The 23,504-nt window shown below is 39.6% G+C and overlaps 1 protein-coding gene across 1 annotated transcript in view; it reads left to right on the top strand.

The window, feature by feature from the left end:
- Positions 1–23,504, top strand: part of LOC102942655 (protein HIRA) — a 60,388-nt gene that overhangs the window by 3,068 nt on the left and 33,816 nt on the right. The window contains exons 2-9 of the mRNA XM_007054932.4: positions 11,768–11,830; positions 13,469–13,579; positions 14,379–14,469; positions 14,997–15,091; positions 17,356–17,451; positions 18,527–18,687; positions 20,466–20,633; positions 22,546–22,659. Coding sequence (XP_007054994.2) covers positions 11,768–11,830; positions 13,469–13,579; positions 14,379–14,469; positions 14,997–15,091; positions 17,356–17,451; positions 18,527–18,687; positions 20,466–20,633; positions 22,546–22,659 — 899 coding nt within the window. The remainder of the gene's footprint in view (positions 1–11,767; positions 11,831–13,468; positions 13,580–14,378; positions 14,470–14,996; positions 15,092–17,355; positions 17,452–18,526; positions 18,688–20,465; positions 20,634–22,545; positions 22,660–23,504) is intronic.

The raw sequence follows: 23,504 nt of genomic DNA, 5'->3' as shown, positions 1-23,504 counted from the left end.
TAGAAAGGTTATAAAAACAGGAAACCTATTAATAATGGGGGATTTCAACTAACCCTGTATTGACTGGGAACATGTCACCTCAGGATGGGATGCAGAGATAAAATTCCTAGATACCATTAATGACTGCTTCTTGAAGCAGCTAGTCCTGGAACCCACAAACGGAAAGGCAATTTTTGATTTAGTCCTAAGTGGTGCGCAGGATCTGGTCCAAGAGGTGACTGTAGCTGAACCATTTGGTAATAGCAACCATAATGTGATTAATTTAACATCCTGTGGTGGGGAGGAAAAGGGAGAATAACAAAGAAGCCCACCACAGTAGCATTTAACTACAAAAAGGGGAACTACACAAAAATGAGGAGGCCAGTTAAATAGAAACTAAAAGGAATAGTCACAAGAGTAAAATGCCTGTAAGCTGCATGGAAACTTTTGAAAAATCACCATAACAGAGGCTCAAATTATATGTATAACGCAAATGGGAAGAAAAATAAAAAAGCAACCATGGCTAAACAACAGAGTAAAATAGGTATTTAGAGACAAAAAGACAGCTTTTACAGATTGGAAGTCAAATCATATGGAGGAAAATAGAAAGGAATATAAACTCTGGCAAGTCCAGTGTAAAAGTGTAATTAGGCAGACCAAAAATGAATGTGAAGAGCAATTATTAAGAGACAAAAACTAACAGCAATTTTTTTGAAGTATATCATAAGCAGGAAGCCTACCAAACAATCAGTAGTGTCACTGGATGATCAAGGTGCTAAAGGAGCACTCTAGGAAGACAAGGCCATTACAGAGCAGCTAAATGAATTCTTTGCATGGGTCTTCACTGCAGAGGATGTGAGGGAGATTCTCACATGTGAGCCATTCTTTCTGGTGACACATCAGAGGAACTGCCCCCGATTGAGGTATCAATAGAGCAGATTTTGGAACAAATTGATAAATTAAACAGTAATAAGTCACCAGGACCAGATGGTATTCACCCAAAAGTTCTGAAGGAACTCAGATATGAAATTTCAGAACTAATAATTGTGGTATATAACTTCCTGCTTAAATCAGCCTCTGTATTAAATGAGGGCAGATAGCTAATGTAATAACGATTTTTTAAAAAGGCTCTAGAGGCAATTGTGGCAATTACAGGCCAGTAAGCCTACCTTCAGTACTAGGCAAATTGGTTGAAGCTATAGTAAAGATGAAAATTATCGTACACATAAATGAACAAAATACTTTGGAAGAGTCAACACAGTTTTTGTAAAGGGAAATCATGAGTCACCAATCTATTAGAATTCTTTTGTGGGGGACTAGAAAGATGTGGAGAAGGGTGATCCAGTGGACTTTCAGAAAGCCTTTGATAAGGTCCCTCATCAAAGGCTGTTAAGCAAAGTGGGCAGTCATGGATAAGAGGGAAGGTCCTTTCATAGATCAATAACTTGTTAAAAGACAGGAAACAAAGGGTAGGAATAAATGGTCAGTTTTCACAGTGGAGAGAGGTAAATAGCGGGGTCCGCCAAAGATCTGTGAGAACCAGGATGGTTCAACATATTGAGAAATGATTTGGAAAATGGAGTAAACAGTGAGGTGGTGAAGTTTTCAGATGATACGAAACTACTCAAGGTAGTTAAGTCCAAAGCAGACTTCAAAGAGTTACAAAGGGATCTGACAAAAGTGGGTGACTGAGCAACAAAATGGCAAATGAAGTTCACTGTTGATAAATGCAAAGTAATGCACATTGGAAAACATAATCCCAACTATACATACAAAATGATGAGGTCTAAACTAGTTACCTCCACTCAAGAAAGCGATCTTTGCGTCATCATGATCTTTGCGTCATCTCTGAAAATATTTGCTCAATGTTCAGTGGCAGTCAAAAAAGCTAACAGAATGTTAGGAACCATTAGGAAAGGGATAAATAATTAGACAGAAAATATATTGCCACTATATAAATCCATTGTATGCCCACACCTTGAATACTGCATGCCATTCTGGTCGTCCCATCTCGAAACAGTACTGCGAAGGGCAAAAGAAATGAGTCGGGGTATGGAATATCTTTCATATGAAGAGAGATTAAGAAGACTGGGATTGTTCAACTTGGAAAGGAGGCGACTAAGGGGGAATATGATAAAGATCTACAAAATCATGAGTAGTGTGGAGACAGTGAATAAGGAAGTGTTATTTACCCCTTCACATAACACAAGAACTAGTAGGTGTCACTCAGTGAAATTAGTAGTAGGTTTGAAGCAAACCAAATGAAGTCACTCTGTGGAACTCATTGCCAGGGGAAGTTGTGAAGTCCAAAAGTATAACTGGGTTCAAAAAATAATTAGATATGTTCATGGGGGATAGATCCATTAATGATTATTAGACAAGATGCTCAGGGATGGAGCCCCATGCTCTGGGTATCGCTAAACTTCTGTCTGCCAGAAGCTGGGACTGGACAACAGCAGATGGATCACTTGATCATTGCCCTGTTCTGTTCATTCCATCTGAAGCATCTAGCACAGTCCACTGTTAGAAGACCAGATACTGGGCTTGATGGACCATTACTCTGACCCAGTCTGGACATCCTTATGTAATGTCAGTACTGAGAGTGGTCCATTGAAGTAAATGGAAATGGTAGTAAAATTAAGCATGTGGATAAGTGTTTGCATGAGTGTAGCCTCAATATAAAGTTAACTTTTGATCAGTGTACATTAAAAATATTTACTTTCATCTTGAAACGGTTAATGACTGAGCAAACATCCTCTAAATGAAAGGTCACATTGATCAGAAAGAAAGTGAAAGTATTATCATTTGAGATACTTGGCTTGATTTCCTTTTAAAAAGTTCTGCTAGGTTAGTATTACAAATGTAGCTTTTACAACCTAAATATAATTTTAAGACCCTGATCCTGCAAACACTGAGGCATGTGGGTAATCCCAGTGAGTTTAACAGGACTACTCACATGTGTCAGTGTTTGTCGGATAGGAGGCATAAATTGTTTCTGCTGTATATATCAGAAACCTTAGATGACTATTTTTACCTTTTTCTCCTCACCATCAGAAGAGCTCCTTCCACAGCAGTTGCTGGGGAAGCAAGAGACCAGGAATCTCCTCTTCCTCTCTCTAATCGATCCATCAGCATGTCCTTTGGAGAATACTCTTCTTCCCCCCTGTACAACCTTGTGAGGGTTCTGCAGGGCTTTGTCCTTGATCCCTTTTTCTTTCTTTTCTTCCTTTACATTTTACCTCTGGGTAATCTTATCCACAAAAACAAATTCAACTACTATCTCTATGCTGACAACTCTCAGATCTACCCCTCTACTCCAGACTTGTTGCCTTCTGTCCAAACTAAAATCTCAGCCTGTTTCTCTAACATCTCCTCGTGGATGTCTAGCTGTCAGCTCAAATTCAACATGCCTAAAACAGAGCTCATAATCTCCGTCCTCCTCCAGTCCCTACTTTTGTTCAATTTAGGCATACAATTTATGACCTCTTCAAGCCACCTCACTGAATGTAAATATGTAATGTAAATATTTGAATAGATTTGTGAGTCTTATTGGATGTTACATATTAAAAGGGTTGGAGAGAAACAAAATTAATGGAAACTCACCCATATTATGGTACAAGCTCACACAGGATGTTGACAACTTTAAATTTCACTTATTTGTGCTTCAAGCTAAACAATAAGCAAATAAAAAGATGCCCATTTAAAGTTTATCAACAAAAAATACATGTATGTTTGCAAACAATTTAGTGTATTTTCTTCAGCTGTGGTGGCTGTAATTTAAATTCCCTTAAGTTCAGGGCAAACTAAAATCTATTTGATAGGATTTTCCAAGTTCCTTTTGACTCTTGAAGTTTCTAAGTTGTATTGTCGTGTTTTGGACTCCTTATTCTTTGAGAAGTTTCAGAGTAAGAGCCGTGTTAGTCTGTATTCGCAAAAAGAAAAAGAGTACTTGTGGCACCTTAGAGACTAACCAATTTATTTGAGCATGAGCTTTCGTGAGCTACAGCTCACTTCATCGGATGCAATGAAGTGAGCTGTAGCTCACGAAAGCTCATGCTCAAATAAATTGGTTAGTCTCTAAGGTGCCACAAGTACTCCTTTTCTTTTTATCCTTTGAGAAAAATCCTTAGGAAAGATCTTTTAATTAAGCCTAGTCTGGCTCTTAACACCATGTGATTTTGGGACTTTGATCATTTAAACTGTTTGTTAGAGATCATTGTAACTGTATAAAAAATATCCTGAAACTTAGTCTGTCAAATTTAAATATTCCCCTGTGTTAATATGTCCCTGGTGTTTTGGTTTGTTGCTTAAGTAATGGAGAAGACCTGAATTTCCCACCAGTTACTTGAGTTTCTGGCAAAAGGAAAAACGTTCATCCACTTGCAAACAGGAACTTTACCTTTTGGCTCATTCCAACAGGATATAACAAAGTAATTCAGAGAGAGTTGAGGAAGAAAGCAGTTACTATCAAATCTAATAATGGCTCTTTTTTGTGTAATTTTGACAAAATGATACAAGATGAATGTCATACCTGTGGTTTGTAAACTGTTCACAAATACAGTGAAGCAGTTCTTAAATGCTTTAATCTTTGTTTCATGGTGCCCACTAAAGTGAGTAATAACTTTAACAGACAAAAGAAATAGAGCGTGGTGATGGTAACAACTCTGTCTTGCTGAGTTTCCTTCCTGTACTACATTTATACATTTTTTTCTCTTTTTTTAATCATTTTACATCTGTAACTTCATAATACTGGAAGCAGATGTACTTCTTGAAATGCTTGGAAAACTGAAGATAGAGAATCTGATGATTGTTGAAGTGTTCCATATTTTAAGGAATAGAGAAGAACCAAGTGTACTGGGTCTAACTCACCAGAACAGAGATAAGACGCCATTATCTAAAAGCAATCTCTGTTTGGTAAAGGAATTAATGTACATTCACAGTGTGCAATTTTAGTACTGATTTTATCCAGTTTCATCAAAGAATAACATAGTAACAGTCTGGCAGTTGTGAGCATGCATAGCCCTGGAACTGTGCTGCTGAGCTGATAAGGAAAATCTCTCTAATATGCTTCAGAAATACAGCACTTGCTCGTGCTGACCCTGAACCTCTAGTTTTGGAGTTCCGAAGGTGCACGTTTGTTTTGTCGAACTGTACTTGTGCATATGCCTATCCAACTAAAATCTTAGCAGTAATTTCATATTGTGCCAATTAAAATCTGTAATAAATTATAACTTTAATGTGTTTCTTTTTTAAACTTGTCAAAATGATGGCTCCTTACTGAAGATTAGCCATAGTTCATATTTAAAGGTCAGCCTTTTTTTGGGTACTATTTATTTAGGAAGTATTGAGAGGTTTACAACTCTTTGCCATGTAAAAAGATGGCAAAATAATAATCATTACAACAGTGAGCTCTTCTTTAATGATACATTATACAGGAGTATAGTAAGCAGATTTCTCCGATTAACAAAGTGTTACCATCTTACAGAGTGAGCATCATTACAACACCAAAGGCATGTTGTGTCTAATGATTTCATTAAATTGAATGAAATCTCTGATTACACATATTTAACAGACCAGGCATGTCTATTAAATGGTAATATTCAAAAATATTGGGCAGGTGTGCTAGTTTTATTTTATTTTTATTTTTGCAAGTGAATGTACTTTAAGTCTTGAATGTAAAAGGGAACTAAACATCTAAGTATCTATTTGTCTTCGTAACTGGTGTGTGAATTTTTCTGTACCCACAGCCTCTCATATTTTTTGAACCATTTTTCCACAGTAAATTCAACCATTTTGTAAGGGATTATTTTGGGAAAAAAATTGGAACAGCTTTTCCAAGTTAAAAGGGGTATATTTCCTCCACATCTCACTGGCCTAACTCAGAGCTGAATGAATTCTTCTGAAATGTTCCAAAAAATTCACCTATTGGTCTGAGTTCAAGTATTTGTTGTTTCGGTTCAAATAAGTGAAAAGGGAGATTTAGAATGCAAGTGGCTTTGCAGCCGCTGTATAATGTTCACTGCTGCAGACTCTGTATGGCATTCATAACTGACTTTTTTATGTATATTTAATATTCTTCAATCACCAAACATAGTCCAGTTGGTTAAGACAGTGTCAGGTGACTAAACAACTCTATGAAGCTCTGAGGTGGCCTGTGCTGCGAGGAGCACTGACTTTTTCATGGTTCACTGAAGTACAGAAAACATACATGTCAGGAAGAACGTTCCTCACTGAGTCTTTGTGATAGGAGCTGCTTAGTCCCTGTGGCCACTCCAGAATCCATAGTAGTGCTTGTGGATCTTTAAAGGGGCTGCTAGGACTGCCATGCAAAAAATTGAGAGTTGTGTCCAGACCTGATGTGACACTCATGCATTTTTCATGTGTGTTATGCATTCCTGGTGAGGCGTCATAAATTTGTGTGTGAGTATGAGAAACTACGATTTTTGAATTTAAAAATAATGAGCTTCCACCACTTGAGCTAAAACACCATGCACATTAGCATGGAGGCAGCAGAAGACTTATAAACCTTTATATGTGGTCTAGACTAGAGAGGGACAAAGACCCACCATGTTAGCATGGATTAAATAGCACATAATTTGGACCCTTCCCTCCAAAAGGTAGCATGGCAAAATGGATGAAACTGGGTTTCTCATATTAGAGAAGTGAGTTTTATTTCCAGTTCTGCTTGCACTGGCCTTGTCCAACCTCTGTTATCTTACCTGTAAAATGAGTGAATAATAGCGGACTCCCTAAAGTAAGCGACTGAGGCCTTGGTTAATAAGGGCTATGAAGTGCATACAAATATTGAGAACAGTCCATAGAAGAACTGGAATTAGAACCGATGGACTCTAGGCTTGTAGTCAATGCACCTTCCCTTATGCTATGGGGCAGCGTATGAGGGAAGGACACTCACAGCAGCTACCAGTCCAGAAATTGTTTCCCGCAGATCCTTGTCAAGATGCAGAAATGAGGTTTCAATGGAAACTGTTTTTAGTCACCTAATAGGACCTGCCCCATGTTCCTCTTCCATGCTGATGGAACAATGAGAAGAACATACAAAGCTGAATTAGGGCATCAGCTGGAAGCTCAAGCTGAAAGAATCCATGAGCTAAGAGCATGCAACAAAGAAACCATGGCATACGTCAGAGATACCACGGCTGTCATAAAATAACAGCTGGCAACAAATTCCACACTTTTAGAGAATTGGCTGCTGAGTACCTGAGGCAGGTCCAGGATTTGACAAAGCTAATTCTATAAACCAAGTCTTTGACACAGATGTGATGAGAATAACTCTGTGAAAACTGTAGAAAGATAGCATGGGACAGGATCTAAGGTTGGATGCAAGAAACACCAGGTGATTGATGGATGCCCTGTGCCTCCATGGAAAAAGTTTCTAAATGTAGCGTCTACCCAATAGTCACTTGTAAAATTCCTGTGTGAATATATGGTTAAAAATGAACCTGAGAGTGTATTAGCACACCCAACACAAACACTTCTCCTTAATGGATGCTTTTCCAAAGGTGAAGTAGCAAAGTCCATCACCAGTAGAGGAGCTGAAGAAGCCCAAGACTGATATAATATTCAAGAGGAAACGGACACAACGATGCTTCTGCATGCTGCATGTGCCAACATGGCTTTTGGGTGTCTTGGTGTCGAAGGGACCACAGTCATTAGGTCACCTGCGACAGATGTTTTGGTCCCTGCTGTTCCAAAAATTGACCACACAGATAAAGTGGATTGAAGCAGGCACCACTACCAGCACAATTGACAAGCATCTCTTCATACCTGTGCATGCAATTTGTGACACATTCACTCCTGACTTCTGTAACGTCCTTCCTGCTGTACGCTCATTAACTACTCCTGGGGGAATTCTGCACCAAAAATATAAAAATTCTGCAAAATTCTGCATATTTTGTCAAAATAACACAATATAATCACACCAGTTTCAATTATTTTGGTAATTTATTTCAAAATACCTGTCAACAAGTTTGTAACAATACAGACAACAAAAAAGATTCAGGAAATGTTTTTTAACAAATAGATTCCTTACTAGGCATATTAATAGAGAACTTGAGTAATAATTCATTTAAACTGCAATACAGAAACTTATTTCCCGCACTCCTCAGAAGCAATGCAAAGGCTTGGAGGAGTCAGGAACAAGGAGCTGAGGGAGAGGGAAGTAATTGCTGGGAGGGAGCTGGGAGGTTGTTGGATGTGGGTAGGAGAAGTATGGAACAGGGTTTTTTTTGCGGGGGCGAGGGGATTTTTAGCAAGTTGGAGAGTCTCCCCCATGCAGACCCTGGCTGACCTCTAGCCTCTCCCAATCAGTCAGGCACATCTGCTCCGCCTAGTGTGTCCCTGCGCCCCTCGACTCCTGTCCCCATGTGTCCCTGCACCCCCACTCCCATTCAACCCCTGCTCCAGTCTGTCCCCCCCCACACTAGCCCATCTGAGCCCCTGTCTATGTGACTCCCCAGCAGCCCTGTGTGCCCCGCTCTGTCTGCCCCTCTCCCCATATCCCATGCTTCCTCACCTAGCCCCGCAGGCAGGGTGCTGTGAAGAACGCAGCCTCAGCTCTCCCCCTTTTGGCTGCTGACCACTATGTCCAGTGAGCGGTGAGCTGGTTGCTTCTGTTCTGGTGCAACAGCAGTGGTTGGTGGTGGTGTCTGCTTCTTGCCTATCTGCCTGTGTAAATTCCAAAAACACTAGAACTTGATCAAATAAACTCATCTTTCCGTAAATCAAACCTGACTTTGGAAAGTGTGTTAGCACTTATTAGGAGGCTGGATGCCTCTAGATCTTGCTAACGAGCTTCACAGCCTTTTGCCTATAGGTAACCAATCTGAAGCCAGCTAAAAGTCGGGAACAACTTTTAATTTGTACTAACTAATGGATGTTTGGTTCCTATATGAGATGAGATTGGTGGGTCTCCATTCCATTTCCCACATCACAAACTCATTGTCATGCTTTGTACTAACTGACTCAGACTCAGCAGAGAAGCCAACAGTAAATGGGCTGTGGAGACTGAACTACTCCTATTGGTCACTGAGGAAGTTCTCCTCCAAACCAGAGATGAGCCTGCTGTTACCTTGTAGATAAACTGATGACTTCATACACCATTGCTGATTTTCACCAGAAAGAAATTCACACCATTTTTAAGTTTAGATATATGCAGATAGCTCCATATATACAAAATAGCTCATTAAATAATTTGCATAAACATCACACATGAAGCTGTGTGGAACTTGGCAGCAAAACTGTACCTGAACACAGAAACTGGCTGCTATTGCTTAAGAAACCCTGCTTCTAAGGATAAAGCGGAAATTGGCAATATTAAGATAGCTTAAGTAGCAGCAAAGGGGACAGGGGAAGGAAAAGGAGAGAATTGTATCCTGTTTCCTCCATTTTTAAAAAGTGCTTAGTTCAAACTATTGTCCTTTGTGTTTGAAAAAATTACCTTTCACGGGCAATAGTGTCCCCAGGCTGCAGCTTGACTTTGTATCCCACAACTGGTCACTCTGCAGTTTGATGGTTTTTCATGATAAACCATTTCTCTGCTCATGCATACTCTCACATATATACTCCTCAGGAGAAACACATTTTATCTGGTAATTTTATGTAGCACAATATAAAATATTTTGATGCCAGTAATTTCAGCAAAGGAAGAGGTATAACAGCTTATTTCACAATTGTAGATATTATAATTATGCACCAGAATGCCTAACATTCATTTTATCTAAACAAGGATGCAACACGACTGCCAATCAAAAAAACTTCTCAGTGTCTGCTTTGGCTGTAACTCTGATTTTCTTATCATGTGTCCATCCTTTGTTTGGGGGCGTGTTGGGGGCAGGGGATGGAGGTTTGAGAGGCAAGCAAAGTGTTGCTGACAATTCGTTTAATAAAATAGGAACTTGTATACCTGAGAGAATTGCATCAACCTTAAGTTAAGCTTAAGTTAAACCTTAAGTTAAACCTTTGCAACTTAAACCTTAAGTTAAGTTAAGGTTTAACTTAAGTTAAGTTAAGGTTTAACTTAAGTTAAACCTTTGCAACTTTCTCATGTGGACACGGTCTAAATAGTTTAGTCTCCTAGGTCTCTAATCTTAGAGCCTTGAAGATCCGTTTTTTGTTTAATTTTTTTACAGAAGTTTGTTTGCTGCCTGTGCTTCCCAGAATATATGGGTTATCTCTGAAACTTACATGAAGTTTGGCAGAGTAAAGGACAGATGCAGCACACCCCTCTGAAGAAGAGCCACAGTTTTTAAAGTACAGCTCATGTGTTTTATGGGACTTGGATCTGGAAAGAATGCAAGTTGGGTGCCATCCTACTGTACTTCAGCTTCGCTGCCTGTAGGATGTTACTGGGATCATGTCAGTATTTCAATAAGAATAAAATAAATAATTTAAAAAAATTACCCTGAAACAAATCATCATAAACAAACACAAATAAACAGCCCTACCCCAAGCAACGTGTTTACCCCAACAACAGAAATATCAGAAACTTCACAAAACCCACTGTGGGCTCTGCTGTTGCTATCATTTTTATGTGAAAGGCACTCAAATACTGTGGTGTCGGGTACTAATTCAAATACCTTAGACAGATAAGTCAAGTCCCTCTAGTTTTCCCTTTTGTGTTTTTACATATCATGAAGATACAGTATAACCATTCCACCAATTGGGAAACTGCTCAGATGTCCAAATCTAATACTCTTGGTTAGCGTTTACAGAGTGGTTATGACATAATTGCCCTCCTTTCCACTGGGATGCTGATGATTTTGACATGTGGCAGCATTTTTAGTTTTTAAAAAAGTTCAGATATCTTTCAGTTGCTGCATGAAGTTTTGTTTGACTATATAAATCCTTTGTTCCTCTTGTTTGTTTTTGTTGAATTTTGCTGCTTGAATTTCCACTTCCTATTCAGCTTCCTCCAGCTAATCCTTGTTAGTTTCATTGGCCTCATGGGAGGCTGCAAGTTAAAAAACATTCTCTGCAAAGGTGATTAGAACTGTTTGATAGTATGGTGGAGGAGGGTGGTTTAGTGCTTACAGCAGCGGTGCAGGCAGAGCAGTGCCGACTGGGAGCTGTTGGTTTCCCAAATACTATTTCCAGCTCTGCCAGTGATTTGGGCGACCTTGTGAGAGGATACAAAAACTAGGATTATTGTCTTTGAAAGTAGATGTGTTAGGGAACCTTAACTGAAGTATTTAAGATTGAATTGGTTAGTTCCTAATCTTCTGTATCCTAATGGGGTGCTTTGTTATTGTGGTGATAGAAGCCATATAAATAACTTGATAAGCCTCTGGGTGTTACAGGATTGTATATATTTAAAGCAGGATTTAAATTGAACTAGGTCATATGAACAATAATATTTGTTGTTAAACAAGCTGAAATAGGGGGAAATCAAATCTCTTGCTTCAGGTCATCAGTTTGATAGGAGTCAGAAAGAAGTTATTTCCCAAGCTTTACGTAATTGGCCAGGTGCATTGTGGAGGAGGTTATCTTCCTTTGAAGCATTATGCTACTGTGGAGGCAGGATATGATATGTTCTGGCATGAGAAATCCTATATTCCTGTGAGGTTTTTAATCTGGTAAGCTGTAGTTTCTGTTATGATTTGGATGTTTTATACTTTCTAGTCATCTGTATTTGTTATATGCTGATTAGAACTTTTAGAAGAAGAAAATTGCTACTTGACTAAACAGAACATTTGAGATTTAATTGGTAGTACTGTATTCTCAGGAACATGGGTCCATCTCAGTGTGTGTGTTTTTCTTTCTCTGTGTCTAGGAAAGCCAATATTTTCAGTTGATATTCACCCAGATGGGACCAAGTTTGCAACTGGAGGACAAGGTATGTTTGCACACTAATGGACGAAGGAGTTCTGGGCCATAATAATCTCATGCCCTCACCACATTTTTCTCATTTTATCCATTTTTTTTAAGCTCATCATTTAGGAAAATTATCTATTCCCTGGAGATATAAGACCCTGAACATGCATATGTAAAAATGCTGCAGTGGATAAACTAGACTTTTACGCTTACGGTGGCAAGTTCATGCTTACTGACGTGGCCATATGCTTGTTCTCTTGGACATCAGTGGAGAATAGCAGTTGTAGTAATTGTATTGTGTCCATTGTTACCTCTAAGCTGTGCGCGTGTGCACGTGCACACAGATCCTAAACCCCGCACACACGGCGAAACACTGTGCACACAAAAATTTGCACAGAAGCACAACAGTTTGCACAGAAGAAATTTTTTGTACACATGGCCTGTCAAAAATTAGAGGGAACATTGATTGTGTCTGCTGCTACTAATATTGGTATTAAATTTCCCAAAATTACTTGCCAGAAATCTTGTTTAGACAAAGGTAAAACATGCAGTTTGGTCTTTTATATTGATAGCTGGTGGAAATTGGGATTAAACGTTTTAATAAAATTATATATATATTTGTACATAACATAAATATTTTGTATATTAATATACACAAATATAATTTAGTAGTGTTAGGGTTCAGTTTCAATTATTGAGTAATAAAACCTCAGGTAACTTGGCTCAATTAGAGTTTATTAATCAAAGATGGATCAGCGCAATACACAAAGGCAAGGGTTAATATCTCATAAGTCTGGATAGAAGCTCCACAGAGTCTTCAAACCTGCTCTGAAATCATGGGCTGACTTCTGCTTTATTTATATCCCAGAGGGTTGTGACTTTCACAATATTACCTAAGACTTACTCACCAGTTCTTGTCAGTTTTGAACACAGTTTTCCAGAAGTCACCAAAACTTATAGGCATCTTATACTAGCTATACCTGGGTGCAGGATGCATGCTGGGTAGGTATCAACAAGAGTTGATTTTTAATTTTTAATCAACAAGAGTTCATTTTAATCACTCTGATATATTTCCATACTACCTATCCTTAGCATTCTGTACCTTAGCACGTTTTGTCCCTACAGTACCAAGAAGAGGCTTGGCTTAAGTACAAAGGATGCTGGAAGTATGGATCGTACATTTTGTCTTAGCATAATTATACAGGCTTTTGAGAAAAGCTTAACATTAATACACTTCATAGTTATGCAAAACATTAATACAATATATGATATTAAGTATAATCTTGGTGTTCTGTATAAAACTGATATTGTATATAATACTGGCTAACAATAGTTTAAATGCCCCCTTTCCTTGAACTTAAATTTAATTTTTGTGTACATGACAAATCACAGTCAAAATATTACTTTTATATACAGTATGACTTTTACTATTTCTGAAAAATTACATGTGATCATCTTAATAGCTTTGTGGTAAATGAAAGAAAAGCACGGTTTGAGTACCAGCAAATGAATGTGAACTCTAAAAGTATATCTTTGTGTTAAAGATTTCTAGGGCACCTATTGCTGCAGTATCAGAGAGCCAGTATTTTCTATGAAATTGAAAACAAGTTCAGACAAATTTTTGTTCTCTATAAAATATTGATTTCTTCTTTGTCTTCAGGACAGGATTCTGGGAAGGTGGTGATCTGGAGTATGGCTCCCGTCCTCAAAGAGGAAGATGAAAAGAATGAAAATATTCCCAAGATGCTTTGTCAGATGGACAATCACTTAGGTAACATAGAAGCGTTCTCTGTAGACTTTGAGCCTTGGCAAATTACCTGTTAGTACGTCTGTCTGTAATGAAAAAATATAAGTCTGTTCAGCAGTAAAGAATATGTGATGTTCTGCAGAGGGTCTCAGACCTCAGCTACATGCCTTTTTTTAGATGTTCAGCACCTTGTCAAGCTATAGAATATGTTTTGGACAGTTCTTCAGATACATCTGGAGATCCCTTGTATATGAGTCTCTTCCATCTAATTTGGTGGGGCCAAAAAATAACTTGTAGATCATTTTTGAAAACCAGTTGGATTACAGAGAAGGGCAGGAGAAGGAATTAAGATAGAAGAGATGCCATATAAAATATATTGATTATAGTCTTAAAATATATTGTACCATGCATGCAAAATGTTTGAAATGAGCTCATCTGAATAATATGCTCCTTGATTTTCTTGAAAATATAGTGTTTCCAGGTTGCATTTGTAATTTAATCCAATTTCATTTATCACAAACAATTTCCTTAGTCAGACAACTGCTACTTTTTCCCCTTTAAACCATATTTTTGTTAAATGTTTTTTAGACAGAATAGGTTGTTGTTGAAACTTAGATAAGTTATTCAACTGGTATTGAAAGATAAGTGCCAATCCATTTATCTGAAGCAGATAGAGTAACTGCTTTGAGTGGAGTGAGCATATTTAACAAATTCCAAGCATCTCCTGCCAAACTCTGCTTAAAATGAAATCTGCTCTCATTATGGAACCATGGGGTTTTTTTTGGCTTTTCATCTTATAAACTTTTTTTTTTTCATTTTCCAGCCTGTGTGAACTGTGTGCGGTGGTCAAACAATGGGGTTTATTTGGCTTCAGGGGGCGATGACAAACTGATCATGGTGTGGAAACGAGCTGCGTAAGCATGTTTTTCCTTTTCAACTTGTATTTTAATTTTAACAGTTATCTCTGTCTATTTTCACAAAATTTCCCCCAGTGCTAGCTCCTTGCCTTAAGAGCATGCAGGGAGGAAGTCACAGTTGCAGATCAATAACATTGGAAGTTTGTTCTGATAAGCTGTGTCTTGAACAGTAGTCTGTTTCCATTAGTGTGTTCTCTTTTCTGGGTAGGAGGTGAGCCATTTTCTCCCTGGGTTTGGAGACAGCTTCACTATTATACTCTTCAAAGAGATATTTTACGTTTTAGCATTATCAACTTGCTTTAGGAAGCATAGTAGTATAGAGTATATTTATGTAGCTTTTACAGGTATTATAAGTTTCACTTTCATATAAAACAGTATTGCTATTTTCATCTCATTCCCCATTGTGATAATATCTGAGCAGAAAGTAGACTTGTACAGCTATACTATATTCTAAAACAAACAGTTAATGAGTAACTTGTTGAGGTGGTTTCTGTGAATAACTCTTCTGGTCCTTTTTTAACTAGGTACATTGGACCTAGCACTGTGTTTGGTTCCAGTAGTAAACTTGCTAATGTAGAACAGTGGAGATGTGTTTCAATTCTCAGAAGCCATTCAGGGGGTAAGTGAAAAGGTGTAGAATAAATCTGAATAGAGTATATTGAAAAATATTTTGTATACATTAACATGATATTTTTCTTGTTCACAATATAATCAGTTGGTCATAGAACTCCTCACTACACAGCAGATCACTAACTATTAAAACTGGTTATGAGGAAATAGCATCAAGTGTCAGGAGCCTTAAAAGGGGGGAGAAGAAGATGGCTTTTATTTAAGGGAGGCAATGTGTCTAATGGCTAGAACAGGGGACTGGGTGTCAGGATTCCTGGATGCTGTTCCTGATTTTACCATTGTGCTCTGTGATGATGAGCACATAACTTAACTTCTGCAAGGCTGTGTGCTCAGTTGTAAAATGTGGATAATACTTTTTTATTGTTAGTATTATCTTAAATAGTGTCTTCTGTTCACTATCTTATTGTAGTGGAATGATGTTATTTTGACATGAATTATAAAAAGTTGGTTATAAAAAATGACAAGCATGTGTTAATTTTGTAGTTGTCCGAAGGGGCTGTGTGGTTTCCATCAGTGTTTCACAGTGGACTGTGGTAGTGAGATATTTTTTTCCATCTGGGTTGGAATAATATTGTGTTGTGGTATCTCCTGCTGCTGCTTCACTAAGTGCAAATCAAGTCCTTTGGACAGAGGAGATTCTGGTTCCTGTAAACACCCTGGCCATCATGTTTCTATATCTCTCTATCTTAGGTATTTATACGGCCCCCCATTAAGCCATATAACTGCAGGTGCCTCCCAATCTTTAATATACTGATCCTCACAACACCCTTGTGAGGTAGGGACGTGCTATAATTTCAATTTTGAATAGATGGGGAACTGAGGCAGAGAGTATGTGACTTGCCCAGGGTCACACAGGAAGTCTGTGGTGGAGTAGGGACTGGAACCCAGATCTTCCAAATCCTGGGCTAATGCCCTAACCACTGGACTATCCTTCCTGTCTGCATAAAAGCTTTGAAGTAGAAGCAGAAAAACTTGCAAGTAATGAATGTGTGCAATTAGTTTCCCTAAGATTTTAGAGCAGGGTGCACAAGCTATCAAATAGAGGTCTTGATAACTAGTCCTGTGCCTTAACCACAAGACCACCCTTCCTCCCCTTCAGTATGTTGTGACCAATTTTGAAATAATAAAAAATACAACTTTGTCTTTAAAGGATTTGGAGGCTTGTAGTGAAATATGGGGGAAAGGAGATATAAGTGTTCTAGGGCTACCAGCCTTCAGTGTTCTTGTGGAAATGCTGGCAGCCCAGCTGGGACACACTAACAGTATGTAGAAGGATCTCAGCATCCATGGCACACCGCATGGGTTGCAACCTGGCACATTTTCTCAGATGGCAGTAAAGCTGCTTCTAAGTCTCTGTTTTCCTTTTGGGTCCCATATTAAAGATGACACAAAGATTAGAGGAAACTGGAAAAACAGAATTTCAATAAAGGAAAATCACCAGAATGGGAAATCTTATTATGGCTGAATTTATAATCTGATTCTGTATTTATTGCTTTTTGTCAAAAGCAAAATAAAAATGTATTTTATCAACTGCCAGATGGTAACAGAGCTACATATAATATAACTTGATTGTGCTTATTTAAATGATCTGTCCTAAAGTTAAAAAATAAGCCTTGACTAAAGAATACCTTGAGGGGAATGGAACAATAAAAAATGATTCTGCAGGTGAAATAGCTTATGGTTTTTATTAACCATCTTGTAATCGGATATTAAATATGGAAATAATATAAATAGTTTGTTGTGATATAAGGGAATATTAGTTTGTGACTTAGCACAGCTCCTTCTGCGTGTGGCTCAGTCAAAGGAAGGCTTCCTTTTCACTCCCTTGGTTCATTTGCTTTACATGGACCATAGTGATGATAGTTTTACTTTTGAGTCTCAAATTAGATAGTAAAAAGAAAAGGAGTACTTGTGGCACCTTAGAGACTAACCAGTTTATTTGAGCATGAGCTTTCGTGAGCTACAGCTCACTTCATCGGATGCATCCGATGAAGTGAGCTGTAGCTCACGAAAGCTCATGCTCAAATAAACTGGTTAGTCTCTAAGGTGCCACAAGTACTCCTTTTCTTTTTACGAATACAGACTAACACGGCTGTTACTCTGAAATTAGATAGTGTTCATGTAACATGCATAGCAAGTTCATCTCTGAAACAGGGGCTGCACTTATTGGTGAAATCAGTTAAATCTATTTGGCCATCAATTTGCAGCTCCAGTGCAATTTTTCATATAGATAGAGGACTTTTTTTTTAATAGATGTCATGGATGTGGCATGGTCTCCTCATGATGCCTGGCTGGCCTCCTGCAGTGTGGATAATACCGTTGTCATCTGGAATGCTGTCAAATTCCCAGGTGGGAACTTTTTAAATTCAGATATGTATATACAAATATAATTATCAGTGACAAAAACTGACTGCTTTTTGTGTCAGTGTCTTTCATTGACTATGAACAGGTAGGGTGTATTTTAGAGCAGGCATCCTGCCCTTACTATAGTGGCTAATACCTTGGAATCTGCTCAGCTGTTGTCACAGCTGTTGAAAATGAGAAGTGGATCACACCACCACTATAAAGAGGGTTATGTTCAGATTGTGGTGCTGATTTTGCATAAACATCACCGTTACTAGTATTTTCCCTTTTGGCTTGTTTTTAAAACATATATATATATAATCTCTTTCAAATCCTGAAGATGTTCTAAGAATTCCTTCTTTTCCTATTTTCTGCTTTTGTGCCTGTTCCACATAGCAGCTGCCATCTTTGGAAGCCCATCAAAGCCTCACTTCTAAATGGCTAGAAGAGTTGACATGAGGTGATACCCTCCCAAGCTAAAAATGCTGTTATACAGTGCTCCCAGCCTCTCCTTAAACAATCTGAGAGGCAAGAGATCAGGAGTGGCAGTTGAACACTGTCCAACAGGGTGGTATAGATACCATTGTCCCTAGGTTAGTGGGCCTGTCAGGCTTAAACAGTATTTAATATGTAACCTGGACATAGATCATGTACACAAATGCACCATGTTGAAGCTGTTGTGATGGTTAGTGAGAACAGAGGGAGGAATAAGTGCATATTTTAACTAGGTTCCAATTAAACTGCTGTTTACTTTCCAGTGCTTGACAAAAGTTTCATAATAAACTGGTCTTTGCTGGTCTGGATCTATTTATCTCTTGCACAATGACTTCCATTCATTATGCTGTCAGAATACCCTTTTTGTTTCTTGCTTCATTTGTACAAGAAGCTTAATTTGAACATAGGTTGAGCTTGATTGGTACATTGGTGTTTGACCGTCCAACAAAAATGTCAGGCTGCTTTTAATATGGTGCTTCAGAAGGACCCTAGAAATCTCCACTAGACTTTTTGTCTATAGTTAAATAACCTTTTTAAGGGAATGGTAGCATCCAAGTATTATCTCTTAACTTTTTGCTGTACGCAGAAATTCTTGCCACTCTGAAGGGACACTCTGGCTTGGTGAAGGGATTGACCTGGGATCCTGTTGGGAAATATATAGCCTCTCAAGCTGATGATCGAAGCTTGAAGGTGTGGCGGACCATGGACTGGCAGTTAGAAACCAGCATCACAAAGCCATTTGATGAGGTATCTGTCGTGTGTTAAGGAGCACGTGGTGAACAAATTAAAAAACAGTTATAATACTTCTGCTCTTCAAAGCCCTGTACAAATATTAGCTAATTAAACAGGACTGAAATGCTTACAGTGTGGTTTGTGCCTGCTCTTATCCCACTTGGAGTTCCCAACTGTACAAGCAGAGCTGGCACTAGGCATAAGCAGACTAAGCAATTGCTTAGGGCCCTGAGCAGCTCAAGGGACCCCCCTATTTGCTTTTTATTTTGTGGTGTGTATATGCGTGTGTGTGCGTGTATGCAAAAATATTCCTGCATATGGCCCCTAATGGGCTAGTACCACCTATGTGTACAAGTTAGCTCTCTGCTTCTCCTGTGACTTTCTGTCCAAAAAGGGGGTTTCAACTATTTGTGAACATAAAATAACTGAGTTCAGACCATATGAACAAACCTTTGTGAATAGCGTCTTAACCCAAATAATTGCTTCTGCCCTCCCATATCCCTGTAAAGAGGCACATTATGCCACAGCTGCAAGGGCTGGATAGAGCTGCCTGTGGAGCACATCAATCCTGCTCCCCTGTTTGCAGCAGGTATCTTCCCTCTGGCAGGATACCTTCCCTCTGCCCATACAGGAGTAGATAAATAAATAAACAAAACTTAGTCCTTGTGTTTGTTAAAGTCCTAGCTTTGAAGAGCAATATTTGCACCTTACCAGCACTAAGCGTTTTATAATATGATTGCCAAGGGCATTGTGTTGTGGCTTGGTGTGTTGTTTTAGGGGTTGGAGGGTGGGAAGTGTGTCTCCAGGCAATTGAGATAAAGCCAACAATAGTTGGGGTGCTGTTTCCCAGTTTTTCATTGCACTGATGCCTTTGTAGTTTTAATTTTAATAGGGTTCACGTGCAAAATACTGTAGTCTTAGCTTTATCAAATATTTTTGAAGATTAATCACAGTCAGTGATCTTTCCAGGTGCTAATAGCTTTATGAATTGCAGACGTAGTAAGTTTGTCTATTAGCCTCTGAGCAGGATGCAAACGTAGTACAGTGACTTTGACTAGACTTGCATATCTGCTGTAAAAACATGAAGGCAAGTAAGTGCCTCCCCTTTCTTCCCCCTGCACCAAAATCTGTTTTGTTTGCCTGGTTAGTTTACTTTGGCTAGGAAGGCAATCAGACCTCTCTGGGTCTGGGGCTAATGAGTAGATTGTTTTGCAGTAAGTTTGTAGTGATGTGGCTAGCAATGTTCTTCATAGTCACTCATTTGCATTCAGCCATTTAGAGTCTGTGAGGTAGTGCATTTGCAAACTTGGGTCTCATAATTTGCAACTGATGTGTTGCAGCCATGTCACTAACCATGATGATGAATATTTGGTGTACAGTATTTTATAGAATTCTGCATTCTTGCAGAATATAAAGAGTGGTATTTTCAGGTGTTCTTTCCATGTAAAAAATTGTCCCGGAGAGCCTCTTTTCAATATCGGTCATTCTCCATTTTTGCATCTTTTCTGACAATAACCAGATACTCTTATTCACTCTCTAGCTCCTAGGTTACAGCTTCAGAACTTAGATTGGACCAACAATGTAGATAGGGATGAAGCTCTGAGAATTTAGTGTACTGAAATGTTACTGCTGAAATTGTGTTATACTCCTGAAAGAAACAAGAAATCACTCGTACAGTTTGTAAAATTTAACTTTCCTTTTTCTGCACCCTCAAAAGTTGTCATAAATGACTCTGATCAATGAATCTAGACCCCTTTAAAGGCCTAATGTGTTTTTTTTTTTTTTCTTCTCAGTGTGGAGGGACAACACATGTTCTGCGTCTCAGCTGGTCACCTGATGGACACTATCTGGTTTCTGCTCATGCCATGAATAATTCTGGACCTACTGCTCAGATCATTGAGAGAGATGGATGGAAAACCAACATGGATTTTGTAGGGCACCGCAAGGCAGTGACAGTCGTGGTGAGTAAATTTAAAGGGTAACGTCTCCTTAAAGTATAGCTTTGAGAAAATATGCTCTCTTGATATTTTATGCGCAACAGAGGGAAACAGCTGATATAGGTAGATGTAAATATGATAAAAGTTATTAATTGATACATGGATGTTTAAAAATCTGTCAGTTGAAGGTAAGTGTAGACTTCCACCTGTACAATTTTTTTATTTCATGGATTTGGAAGCAGGTCTGCTGACAGCAATTCTGGGCCCCACAGCAGAACAGTCAATGGGCCCCCTAGCAAGGGATAGCATGGAGCTGGACCACATGCGGCGGCTGATGCATGCATGCACGCACCAGCCGCACGGACGCGGTCCACCTGACATTTGGGCGGTGCTGCGCCTGCGCTGGCTGGTGCCCAGTGAGCTGCCAGCTGTGCTCCTGGGCGCGCTTTTCTGGCCAGGGCTGGATCAAACTTTTGTGGGCCCGGCACCAAACATATTTGTGGGTCCCCCATGGGGGCAATGGAACATGGCAGGGGGAGGTCAGTACCTGGAGCGAGGGGCTGGCCAGGGGCAATGGGGCAGGGCATGGCATGGCGGGGCCAGCCCCGCTCCACCCAGCCCAGTGCGAGGGCACTGTTTACAAACCAGCAGCTGCCAGACGCACACTGGCCCACCTGTATGTCCCTTCCCTAGGGGCCATGCCACACAGCCTGCCCACCCCCGACTTGAACTTAAAACAACTGCTTCCTATTAGGTCTTTGCACTATCTATATTTTCCAGAGGAAGATCTGCAGGTCTTGGTTTCATACACTTGCACCTCAATGACATTAATAATGTCGCTTAGTTAATAACACCATCTCACTTACCCTGAGTGAGGGACAACACATAGTTGTGCTTCCTCTTGTTCATATCGGGTACTGAATTGTGACTCAATCACTATTTGGTCTCTTCTTCCCCTCCCTCTTGCTCCCTAGGGGGAGTAAGCTGCACAAGCCCTTTTTCTGGTACAACTTACTTTCCCCAAACCTGCTGTCTTCCCTGTACCCCTCTTCCTCTCTCTCCATGTGCAGAATTGTAAGGTGATGCCTTTCTCATCTCTTACTTCTCACTGTGGGCACAATGTAGGCAGCTCACAACTGAGCTCTTAGAAAATGGCTGCCCACATAAAGAAGTGGAACTTCTACACTCCCCACGTATCCTTTGCTGACTTCAGGTACAGCCTCGGACCCAATTCTATTAACATTTATTCTTATTAGTACAATTGCTGGAAAGCAGAAACAGGAGAGAACTGACAATTGCCATCTCTTCCTCATCACCTCTCTTCTAGTTTCATATTTAACACCTTCCTCCCCCACCCAAAGAAAAGGTAGAGAGGCTAGAACTAATCCGTTTCCCTCATGCCTGCATTCTTTACTCAGGGCCAAATCTCCTTTGAAATCAGTGGGACTTGTCATGGAACCTGTTTCTCCCTGTAGCTTCTGCTGGAGCTCTGGGGCTTCCCCACCCAGCGTGGCTTCTACTGGGGCTCAGGGCTTCCCTCCACCCCTCCCCGCAGCATCTGCCTGGGCCAGGTCTTTCTCCCACCTGCCCATCCGTCTGCCCGGCACGGCTTCTGTCAGGGCACCCAGGTGAGCTCGGGGCTTCTTCTGCCCCGCGACTTGGGCTGTCTGCCTGCTGGGGTGCCCATTTTTTGGGGGGCCCCAAATTGGCTGGGAGCACCATGGGCATGGGCCCCGTAGGCCCGTGCATTAATCTGCATTGGGTAGGCAGCATGAGGAAATCTGCATTGCTTTTGTCTGTGCTGAACGTGTGATGCGGGCTAGAGAGGTTAGCCTGACATCATTTGTGAGCATTAAATTAACTTAAACTCCAAATACCTCCTAAAAATAATTCATTTATTGTAATATGTTTGGCTTGTTTTTTTTCTGCCTTTCAGAAATTCAATCCAAAAATCTTTAAAAAGAAACAAAAGAATGGGAGCTCCACCAAGCCAAGCTGTCCCTATTGCTGCTGTGCTGTCGGCAGTAAGGATCGGTCCCTCTCTGTTTGGGTAAGTTTTCTTTGTTGCTTTCATTGGCTGACGTGATCACTTGGACAACTAAAGGACTTAGCACAGAGATCAGGTGTACAGAATTAGGATCTTACATTTAGATAGAGTTTTTATTGGCCACTCTGCCTGTTGTCAGGGGATTGTAGGAAAACACTGCACTGGAATAAGTTTGTTTTCATTATCTTGAATTGTTTTAGAAATAAGCACTGAAACATTTTTAAAAATTATAGGAAAAGTTGATTATATCCTTAGCCACAATTTCTAGTATATTCAGGTAAATCTCCCGTTGATTTTTGTAATTTACGTTTGAAGTGATTTATTCTCGATCAAGTTTTGGGGACTGAGGTCTCTGCTGATGTTTGGCCCAGAACAAGGTAGGCAGTACAGTGTCCCAGAAGAAACTAGGTTGTGCATAAAAGAAAAGGAGTACTTGTGGCACCTTAGAGACTAACAAATCTATGCTATCTCTCCCTCTGTGAAACTAACTCGGGAAGCAAAGGGCCTAGGGAATCCAGTTCCAAGGTCTAATGGTACATGAGGGACTAAGAGAGTCAGTGATAGAATATGCTGCTGTTGTCAGAGAAGAGGAGCTGGTGCCCAAATTGAGACCCACTGAGCCTGATTTGCAGAAGTTCTGAGCACTTAACAGCTGCAACTGAAGTCAATGGGAGCTGTGCTTTGAACATATAAAGTGCTGTAATAATGCCCCCCATCTGTAAAATTGAAAATATGAATACCAGCTCACCCTAGGGATGTATCCTGAAGATAAATCTGCTAATGATTGTGAACTACTCAGATGCTATGGTGATAAGTGCCATAAAAATGAGGAAATTAATAATAATAAT

Source organism: Chelonia mydas, chromosome 15, assembly GCF_015237465.2.
Source record: "Chelonia mydas isolate rCheMyd1 chromosome 15, rCheMyd1.pri.v2, whole genome shotgun sequence".
NCBI classification, from domain to species: Eukaryota; Metazoa; Chordata; order Testudines; family Cheloniidae; genus Chelonia; species Chelonia mydas.
This window is presented reverse-complemented; position numbering and strand designations above follow the sequence as displayed.